Here is an 11,187-nt window from a genome sequence, read left to right on the forward strand (position 1 = left end):
AGGGATCAACGAGCGTCTTGTTATGGATAGGCACTATACCCAAAATTACTTTTAGGGACTTTTACATTTTGTCTAGCATGTGTTATAGTGAACTATTTAGCCTAACCATCCACGACATAAAACGTAAATAAATAAGTAAATGCGCGCGAGAAAGTAAATCAAGCACATATGGATCCTAGTATGGCCCTAACCTAGAAGATCTAATCTACTTTGGTTGTTCTTGTTTCGCCTTTTGGTTCATCTAGATCGTCATCTTTGAACCTCCATTGATTTCTCCCACTAGAATTAGGACTACTTCCTTGAGCATTGTGGACGGTAGAAAATCACACAATTAATAGATCGTCGATTGGTGGGCCACCGACAACTTGGGATCTATACCTCGAGACGAATGAAGTTCTCGTTGGACCTGTAGACAGACAAAAACAAGTAAAACCGTGAAGTCTTGGGGACACCGGGATGGTGTCTTGCCAAGGGCATGATGGGCCTAAAAGGTTACCCTAAATAGGTCTCCACCCGCAAGTATACGGGCGTCAAGTAATAGTTCCGGTAAGACCGGGATCGATCCACGAAGATAGGAAGGTAATACGAATATCGAGAAAGTCTAACCCACCGGTTTAAGTGTCAGTCACTAACTCAAACTAAAAAAAAAGATAATAAGTTGGGTTTTTGGATTGATTTTAAATAAATAAACAAATAAGGCTAACTAACGTAAAGGTGAGAGATTCGGAAAGAGTCGAGCAAGAATCGAATGAGAGGGATACTTCGATCCACAAAATCGATAGTGACTAGTATTAATGATCTATAAGCATGAAAAGTCAGTTAACTTCACCCATTTACTTGGATTGGTCAACGAACTCTTGGTTTAACTCAGATTCCAGTCCATGAACGGTCTAAAAACCCGGAAGATTTTATCATTAAAAGCAATAAAACTCTTGTCACATCAAAACATGTTTCACGAGTATCCGACTACAAAAGTTAGCTAGACATGGCGATACAAATAATAAACGGGAAGAAAACAAAGAAAGTTAAGGTGAGAATCTCCCTATTCCGATGAGGTGCGAGACTAAAATCGACGGGAAATATATGTATTGAAGTGCTGTCGATCTCCCTGTAAAAGAATGCAGGAGTCCCTTTAACAAAATATAATAGGTGTCCTCTTAACCGAACTTGACCTCCCCTTAACGACAGTGTCTTCTTCTTCCTTTCAAAAACAATCCACCATTAAAGCTATAACTAAGCTTTCTCTCACTAGAAATTTGAACACCAAAGCACAAGGAAACACAAGGGAAATTATCAAGTGAGTAACTCAAGCATAAACCCTAAAATTTCCGGCCAAAAAGATGGCCGGAATCACCACAAAACTGTCCGACCAGATCTGCAAAATCCGACCAAGAAATTGAAATCTGAGCTGCTCTGAGGTTCGGCCAAGCTTCCCGTGCTCCCGGTTAAGCTTCCCGTAAGCGTCCCGTGCTCTGTTCGCCAATACCGAGCTATGAAAGCTTGTTGTTCCCTCTCGGTTGCTGCCCGTCCTCTATTCGCCGGCGTCTCGAGTTGTTGAGGGAAATCCCGAGCAGCTCTTCCCGTGGTTTCCAGCCAAGACCCGAGCTTCTTCTCTGTACCGTGAGCTGCTGTTCAAGAGAAGCTAGCTGCTGTGAAGGCTGATCCCGATCTGTTCTTCAAGTGCCCGTGCTTTAGATGTGCCGGCCGGCCAAAGCTATGGCCGGCGGCTACTTCCTCTCACTTCCTTTCCCTCAACTCCCCTCCTAAACCCTAAAATCCTCTATGAGAAGATGACCAACCAGCCTTCTCTTTTTTTCTAAAACCCTTGACTTGGTAAGACTAACTTTGAATTGGGCTTATAAAGAGAGGTGCCCATAAACTTCTCCTTTGGTCTTCTTCCTTGGGCTTTTGGGCTCCATTAAGTAACCAAGGGGTGCCTGCATAATTGTTTCTACTTCTTCTAATTTTCAGAAAATACAAAAATGTCCTTCGGCTTCTTTCCTCCGTTACTTTTCCGTCCCGACTCCGATTCAACTTCCGTTTTCACCGTCAGACTCACCCTTGACTCCATTTGCCGTCTAACCTCTGATTTTCTCAAAATGACCAAAATACCCCTGGTGCTATTTCCTTCCGGTTTCTTCCACATGAGACGAAAATGTGACGAATTGCTTCGTTTTATTCCGAATGTAATGTCAAACTCCAAATAAGCTTCCTAACAAGAAAAATACATAAATTATTAGAAATAAAACCCGAAACGAACTAACTCATCAAAGTTAATGTATCCAAATGTGGCATTTTAACGCCACATCAAACATCCCCAAACTTAGAATTTGCTAGTCCTCGAACTAACTCATCAAAGTTAATGTATCCAAGTTAAGTAAAATCCTAACTCACTTTCGGAGGAATCCCGGTTGCATTTAGCGTATGCAACAAGCCGTTAAACCCCTAGGTTACCCCTAGTGGACGAGTGTCGTCTCGTGAGGGTTTCCAGAGAATATACCCACAAAATTCCAGTTTCAAAGAGATAAAAGAGTTCAACATCGATGTAAATAAGATAATGACAACCAATGACACACTCAAGCATGCTTAACAAGCGAATCAAAATCGATAAACGCATATAAATGCTAAAAGTCTCCTCACTAGTAGTCTCATCCGAAAATGTAAGCGTCCAATCATAATGAGCATCATCTAAGTTCAAAGTCACAAAACTTCGATTTCTATCTTAGTACATTTCGCCTCGACTTTAGCCTCACGGTCATACACTCTTAAACATGAAATCACTCAAAAATAGATAATACGGTTCACTCTAATGTGTGAGCATGGAATAAAGAGAAACTCAACACATACAAAACAAATGAGGATAACAAGTTTTAGAACGAAATGATCTCTAAAGAATGGAAATAACCACTAAAATGGAATGGGGAAGCTCACTCACCCTTCTCACCCACTATACCCTCTAACAATGCTTCCTAAAGGTCAACGGATACAAGTAATGAGATGAAAGTAGTGAAATCTCGAGAATGTCGACGTCTTCAACAAAAAGAACGCTCAAACAACTACTAAATTTAGCTTTTGCTTTGAACACTTTATTATTCACAACACAAACAAAATAACAAGTAAACTCAATCTTTTTTTCTTTTCACTTTTTTTTTCTTTTTTTATTTCATTTTTTTTTATAACAAAACAAATACTAACACTAGTATTCTCAACAAACAACTTTTTCTTCTTTCGCACTTTGCTTTCACATTCTTCTTTCTATAACTATCATGCCTTCATTCTCGGGAATAAGATGATGAATAGGTGGTGGAGTATCCGTTTACCTAAAGTTGACACTATTATCGGGTTTCATGGACTACAAGAGTAAGGTCGCTATCGTGATGTCACTCCTAGTGGCTAAGAAAGTTGAGCTCATGAGATCGTCTAAGCTCTTTTAAAAGTTACGAGCACTACAAAAATACGTCACATTTGTAACGGCCATAACCGTTACAAAAACAGGAAAAAACCGTTACAAATGGTCTATTGTAACGGCCAAGAGCCGTTATATAAAAAATTCAAACCGTTATAAAAAACCCCGTTGCTAATAAATTTGTAACGGCTTCTAGCCGTTATAAAAAGTCTTGTTGTAACGGCTTTGTGAAGATAGGCCGTTACAAAAGAGTCAGCCAATTTCCAAAAACTGACACTTGTGTGTAACGGCTTGAGGAAGGAAACCCGTTACAAAAGGACTTTTTATAACGGTTTGAGATTAGGCCGTTACAAATAACTAATAAAAAACAAAAAAAAATCAAATCTGTGAAATCCAGCACTGCTTTCCCTGTTTGGACACCAAAAAACCAACGTAAACGAGATAACTTAAACTAATACAATAAATCAAACAAAACTCATTATATTGACTTCATACTCTTAATACAAGTTTCCAATTCATGGTTTCTAAACCAAACATCATATCTTAAGAAACAGTTCATAGTACTTCTTATACATCGTTTAGTGTTTTGGATGAAGATCGCATTTAAGAACTCAACTAAAAAAAATGATTGAAAATATACCGAAGTATCAGTAAATATGCTATTCTTCATTCTATACAATCTCATTCCAACATCTGGGAAAATATCAGTGTCTTTCATCATTCTATACATAGGCACTGCACCAAAACCTTATAAATTGACAAGTCGGGGAAAATATCAGTGTCTTTCATCATTCTATACAATCTCATTCCAACATCTGGTTTATTATCCATACAATATTTAGGTATAACATTATCGAAGAAGTTCTTATCTGGGTTACAGTGATTTCAAAAGAACATAGCTAATCTTATACTAATAAAACAGCAGGTTGATTCAAAAGCTAATCAATAGGTTTTTAATAACTGCATGCCTTTCACCCTTTTGTAATCATCGAGAACTATTTACTAACTATTAGCTAATCTACTATACAGTGTCAATGACTGTTCAGTTCGACATAAACAGTGATTTCAGCTGAAATTTCTCGGTCGAAATGTACATAATGGGCGACCACCACTCATTTCGACCAAGATTTCCGTGATACCTGTGACATTACACTATAGACAGGAAAGCTGAGTATTAATGTGACAATGTTCATTTTATAGAGGTATGTGTGAACTCATAAAGACACGAAAAAATGAAAAACTGGAGGTGATGAGAAAAATCTGCAAATATTATACTATTGCTATAGCAAACATGCCAAAAAGTTACCTGCACACTTGAACATCATCAAGAATTCAAGATGAATTGAAGCCTCTTTTCTAGTCTTACTCTCTATTTCTCTGTTTTGTTGGTTTTGAAATATGCCAAGTTTGCTAACCATAGCCTAAATAACAGAACAATTATCCAACTTAAGTATACTTTCAACTTCAAGCCAGAGCTATGCCAGGACTTAAGTCTTGGACCTAACAGAAAATGCTAATTGAAGGCATACAAATGTGACAGGCATCATTAATCATAGAAGGGGATTGCCCACCCATAAGGATAATAGATAAGAATTACAACATTTTGAACTTCACGACCAACCTAGGTTATAATACTTAACAATAACATATTGTTCAAGAAACTATATCTTAGCGTATAACATAAATGAAAGAAAGAGGAGATTAGGTTATAATACCTAACAATAACATATTGCTCACTTCAAATGAATTAAGTCCGTTCTTGACAAAAAAACGGAAGAAGGAACATCCGAAGGATCACTCCTGCTTGAAGCATGAAAGCAGTCAACCTGAAACACTGAAAAGAAGAAAGAGTTCTCGTTGAATACCCCAGATGTAAATTGCCCACCATTAACTAGTGATCAACTGATAATAACTAATTTTGTATCCGACTCAAATGCAGTGACTATTAGTTCGAGTCTATCATTCAGATGAGATAAACATCACGCGTCAGATAGGAGAAATCCTAATTAAGGAGTATCTAATCTTATCACAAGGTTGTCAGTTGTCACTGTATAAGTGTACTTAACCAGTATTAAGCTGTGTTCACGTGTGAATGTTAAGCGGATCTTCCGACTGATCCAAATTAAGAGAGAGCAGTAATGCAGTCGACCTAGTACCCTTCTAAAAAAAAATTACCTTGTCATAACTCACCTCCTTCCTTGCAGCTCCTTTTGGAGCAGCTCTCGCCCATCTCTTGGCTATACCCTATACAACAAACAGAACCACTAACATCTAATTAGGAAATCAAGGTCGTAAGTAAATACAGCTAAGCGATTTCTTTTTCCGTATTTTGTTTAAACTTGAAAGACTGAAATTTCGACTGTAGGTGAAGTTTTCAAACTTACAGTCTTGGGTTTTTGAAAACAATGTCGACTGAAATTTCAACAGTAGGATTGATTTTGCATTTTAACCTTTTAGGTCGGTTTGATTTAAACCGCAGGATTCAAGCCATGAGAAAAAGAAACTAGAAAATTTGATATTCCAGCAACAAAATCCTTGAGAGTTCAACCAATAACTGAAATAAGAAAAACAAAATTATCCCATAAAAAAAACAACCATCAATGAAATATTGAAAACCTAATTTCAACCACTTATTAATTTGAAAGTTCAAACATCAAGGAAGATTCAAGGTAAACCCTCACCAGAATCTCTGTTGTTGTTGGAATCAAATAAATCCTAAAATCTTTTATAGATTTACACATCAAAGTGGTTAGAAATTGAAGAAATAAAAAATAACTAAAGTAGTTAGAGATTAACACAAGAATGTGAGAAGATCTTACCACAAATCAGAGAGAGTGAGACTGATAGACCAGAGAGAGAGAAAGAAATTACATACCCTCCTTATAAATTGATTCCGCTGCTACTTCCCTTTTCATCAAGAAATTACATACCCAATTAGTCATAAAAACTAATCACATCTAAAGCAAAACCCTAAAATGAAATAACTAATTTTATGGTTTTGATCAAAGAAAATTACATACCCAACTATTCATAAACCCTAACCAGATCAAAATAACCCCCTGTTATGAGAAAGAAAAGCAAAATTTAGGGTTTCGATCACAAATTAGTTATTTCATTTTAGGGTTTTGCTTGGCTCCTTCGTTGTGATCGATTTGACTGATAAACCAGAGAGAGAGAGAACGAATCAGACTCAAAGATAAAGTCGAACAAAAACAAAGATGAGAGAGATCTTACCTGAGTTTGAGAGAGTGAAGGAGAATGAGCTCATATTGAAGGAGAAGGAAGGAGAGAACGAGTAGCAGTTAGAGAGAGAAAATAATGATGGAGGGTCTGTTTTCTAATTTAGGGCTTCCAACAATTATAACGGCCCTAATACAAAAGAGCCGTTACCCAAAGAGGTAATTATAACGGCAGCGCAGCCGTTATAACAAGCGTTTTAGGCGCGAACGTGTGGCGCCATTAATTCAGTTTTTGTAACGGCCTTATTTTAACAAAGGCGTTACAATAACCCAACTGTGAGCGCCAAATTTCGCGCCGACTCAATTAGGTTTTTTGTAACGGCTTTTCAGCGTGGAACCGTTACAAATGAGCTAAGATTTATAACGGCTTTCCACAGACCGTTACAAAAGTGTTATTTGTAACGGCTTTCATGGAAGCCGTTACATATAGCCGTTACAAATGTGACGTTTTTTTGTAGTGGAGGTTGAGTAGCTCTTCATTCTACTCAGAGTTAGCGCAGAAGAGTACACTCGAAAACAATATAAAGGCTCAAATATCTCACATGGGTTTAAGTCTCCACTAATGACTATTCTAGGTCCCTCAGAAATGTTCATTTTTCCTTAAGATGCTACTCACATGATCAGACAACAAACGCTAAAGGACTTGACATTCATAAGAAAGACAAAGAACATGCATAACATTCACCAAAACTGAAACACATGCATCAACATACTTAAGCATACCACTAAAGTCATATCAAATCTACCCAAAAATTTTCAAATTTTGGTCGAATTATTGAACCCTCTTGTCTTTTGAAACCCCATGGTCATGGCTGAAAGTCATACCCCATCCCCAAACTTAAAATTAACATTGTCCTCAATGTTTCAACCGTATACTCACCAAAAGATAAGACATATTAATTTAAAGAGAAGAATGGAAAGATATTACCATAGCCGGAGGAGATAAGAGATACTACTACCGAGACTCGTGTATGAACAGGTTCCAAGTTGATGTCGAGCTCGTCGCCATCCCCAAACTTGGAACAAACTATGCCTCAGAAGCAAAACAAATAAGAAATGCTCCTATGATCAACAAGCAATATTAGAATGAAGCACATAAGATCATGACCACAAAAATGACCACTAACGCGGGTAAACACGATTGCATTGAGCTATGCAATTATTCGTTGATTCTCTTGCTTACGCAAGAGCACGAGTTCTGTCTCGTGGAGGGTTTCCAGAGATGATACCCACAAACATCAAGACCCATCTCAATCAGTCAAAGATCATACAATAAGAGACGGAAATTTTGGGGGTCAACCCAAAGAAAGCTATATGCCGGTGCTAATCGTCTCACAAAAAGATAAAGAATATAAAGTGCACATGAGCCGATGGAAGAGAACAAGCCATCCCCAAACTTAGTGGGTGCACAGTCCACTAAGTAGGTATAAATAGAAGGAACGACAACAAAGAAATCATCAAAAGGATCAACATACATGTGAAGAGTCAAAATATCAGTTGAAGGAAAAAATTCATCTGGAAGCTTAGTGGACAGAATATCCACTATGTCCATAGACGTCTTTGGAAAGACGTCTGAAATGTCCCAAAAGGGATCAACAATCGAGTTTGAGATCATGTGGAAAGTCGAACTAGATTCTAAGGGTAAGGCAATATGCTCGGGGACCAAGTCAAGGTCCATGATTTCCTTAGGTAAATAGTCTGACAAACTATCCAACATGTCTCTAACTACTACGTCATCAATATCCTCAAAGACATCTGGAGCCTCGCAGTCAGTTATAATAGCAGGCCTTCCTAGAATTGCATCTAACACTGACTCCTTACAAGTGTCAAAAATCGGATAGTTCATAATCATGTCATCCTCAAACTTGCTCGTAGAGCCATCACCCTGAACATCAATGTCTAATGTAGTCCTATCATGGTGAGACGACACTAGTGGAGGAAACAAGACAACAAGGCCATCAGACCGTTCAGGCTCTAAGGTACTATCAGTAAATTCATCGACATTTAACTTAGTAGTAGGGTTAGACGTATTACCCTCGTCATCGTACCTAGTACCCTCTTGAGTTTGGGGTGGTGAAACCCCCTCCTCGTCGACGAATAACTGTGACTTAAGCATCTTTACCTGTTGAGTCAATGACTCAATCTCCTGCGTCGTTTGAGTCGCAAATTGTGACATCATCTCTCTAAGACGACTCGTGGACTCTTCAAGAGTCTCCTCATAATAAGGCTCACTAGTGCAATTCAATGACGACTCTTGATCATAACTCTCATCGTACATATTAGGATCATACATGTCTCTAAAATCATTGGTCTCAAAATAGTGTGGACTATAAGGTCTCTCATACATATTTGGTGTCAGACCATATCCATCACTAATTTGACCATCTCTATACATTTGTCGGTATTCTCCTAATGTCATACGAGATCGATCAGGTTCTGGTCTACTCCCCTCACTAATCGGACCGTTTCTAGACATTCGTTGATAATCCCCAAATGTCATACCAGGTCGGTCAGGCTCGTTTCTACTCATCTGCTAGTATTCCCCGAAGGTCATACCAGGTCGGGTAGTGATGGAACTCCTCAGAACAAGGTCATCATCATCATCAACATAAAATGGCCAACCGTTAGAATAACGTGCCATGATCTCACAATGCTCAAGGAACTAACAAACAAGCTATCAATGCAAATCAAAACTTATCCAACCAATCACACACAAGTAAGAAAGAAAGAGATAGAATACGATACTAGCGGATGTTCCTCTCGTTTCGTTCTTCCTTCCGATTCCTTTCTGATTCTTTTGTTCCCCTTCGATCCTATGTTCCTGTTTTTGGGCTTTTCTCTTAAAGTGGTACCTGAAAAAAAAAAAAAAAAAAGATAAGAAACTACGAAAATAAAGAAAGAAAAACGTCTAAGTTAACAAATAACACTAAACTAATGAACAAAACAAGCAAACAATATCTGAACTACTAAACCTATCCTCGGCAGCGGCGCCAAAAACTTGATGGGCCTAAAAGGTTACCCTAAATAGGTCTCCACCCGCAAGTATACGGGCGTCAAGTAATAACCCGGTAAGACCGGGATCGATCCACGAAGATAGGAAGGTAATACGAATATCGAGAAAGTCTAACCCACCGGTTTAAGTGTCAGTCACTAACTCAGACTAAAAACAAAGATAATAAGTTGGGTTTTTGGATTGATTTTAAATAAATAAACAAATAAGGCTAACTAACGTAAAGGTGAGAGATTCGAAAAGAGTCGAGCAAGAATCGAATGAGAGGGATACTTCGATCCACAAAATCGATAGTGACTAGTATTAATGATCTATAAGCATGAAAAGTCAGTTAACTTCACCCATTTACTTGGATTGGTCAACGAACTCTTGGTTTAACTCAGATTCCAGTCCATGAACGGTCTAAAAACTCGGAAGATTTTATCATTAAAAGCAATAAAACTCTTGTCACATCAAAACATGTTTCACGAGTATCCGACTACAAAAGTTAGCTAGACATGGCGATACAAATAATAAACGGGAAGAAAACAAAGAAAGTTAAGGTGAGAATCTCCCTATTCCGATGAGGTGCGAGACTAAAATCGACGGGAAATATATGTATTGAAGTGCTGTCGATCTCCCTGTAAAAGAATGCAGGAGTCCCTTTAACAAAATATAATAGGTGTCCTCTTAACCGAACTTGACCTCCCCTTAACGACAGTGTCTTCTTCTTCCTTTCAAAAACAATCCACCATTAAAGCTATAACTAAGCTTTCTCTCACTAGAAATTTGAACACCAAAGCACAAGGAAACACAAGGGAAATTATCAAGTGAGTAACTCAAGCATAAACCCTAAAATTTCCGGCCAAAAAGATGGCCGGAATCACCACAAAACTGTCCGACCAGATCTGCAAAATCCGACCAAGAAATTGAAATCTGAGCTGCTCTGAGGTTCGGCCAAGCTTCCCGTGCTCCCGGTTAAGCTTCCCGTAAGCGTCCCGTGCTCTGTTCGCCAATACCGAGCTATGAAAGCTTGTTGTTCCCTCTCGGTTGCTGCCCGTCCTCTATTCGCCGGCGTCTCGAGTTGTTGAGGGAAATCCCGAGCAGCTCTTCCCGTGGTTTCCAGCCAAGACCCGAGCTTCTTCTCTGTACCGTGAGCTGCTGTTCAAGAGAAGCTAGCTGCTGTGAAGGCTGATCCCGATCTGTTCTTCAAGTGCCCGTGCTTTAGATGTGCCGGCCGGCCAAAGCTATGGCCGGCGGCTACTTCCTCTCACTTCCTTTCCCTCAACTCCCCTCCTAAACCCTAAAATCCTCTATGAGAAGATGACCAACCAGCCTTCTCTTTTTTTCTAAAACCCTTGACTTGGTAAGACTAACTTTGAATTGGGCTTATAAAGAGAGGTGCCCATAAACTTCTCCTTTGGTCTTCTTCCTTGGGCTTTTGGGCTCCATTAAGTAACCAAGGGGTGCCTGCATAATTGTTTCTACTTCTTCTAATTTTCAGAAAATACAAAAATGTCCTTCGGCTTCTTTCCTCCGTTACTTTTCCGTCC

General features: G+C 38.8%; 1 protein-coding gene across 11 annotated transcripts; it reads right to left on the reverse strand.

Moving 5' to 3' along the window:
- Window positions 1-4,133: 4,133 nt before the first annotated feature.
- On the reverse strand, window positions 4,134-11,187 carry LOC147544294 (uncharacterized). Of its 11 annotated transcripts, XM_086637885.1 has the most exons (9): window positions 6,641-11,187; window positions 6,427-6,562; window positions 6,226-6,313; window positions 6,088-6,128; window positions 5,791-5,960; window positions 5,582-5,650; window positions 5,122-5,240; window positions 4,713-4,827; window positions 4,134-4,153 (listed from the first exon to the last, which is right to left on the reverse strand). In XM_086637885.1, exon 1 carries the CDS (start codon window positions 9,173-9,175, stop codon window positions 7,904-7,906), a length of 1,272 nt encoding a protein of 423 aa, XP_086494011.1. In that variant the 5' UTR covers window positions 9,176-11,187; the 3' UTR covers window positions 4,134-4,153; window positions 4,713-4,827; window positions 5,122-5,240; window positions 5,582-5,650; window positions 5,791-5,960; window positions 6,088-6,128; window positions 6,226-6,313; window positions 6,427-6,562; window positions 6,641-7,903. The 11 variants fall into 11 exon arrangements, with proteins under 11 accessions (XP_086494011.1, XP_086494019.1, XP_086494017.1 ...); XM_086637893.1 differs by lacking the exon at window positions 4,134-4,153 and having other exon boundaries at window positions 4,161-4,827; window positions 6,282-6,313; window positions 6,427-6,465; XM_086637891.1 differs by lacking the exon at window positions 4,134-4,153 and having other exon boundaries at window positions 4,161-4,827; window positions 6,427-6,465.

The sequence above is a fragment of the Eschscholzia californica genome, unplaced genomic scaffold, assembly GCF_041429995.1.
Source record: "Eschscholzia californica isolate CP2 unplaced genomic scaffold, dmEscCali1.0.p SCAF_4, whole genome shotgun sequence".
In the NCBI taxonomy this organism is placed as follows: domain Eukaryota; kingdom Viridiplantae; phylum Streptophyta; class Magnoliopsida; order Ranunculales; family Papaveraceae; genus Eschscholzia; species Eschscholzia californica.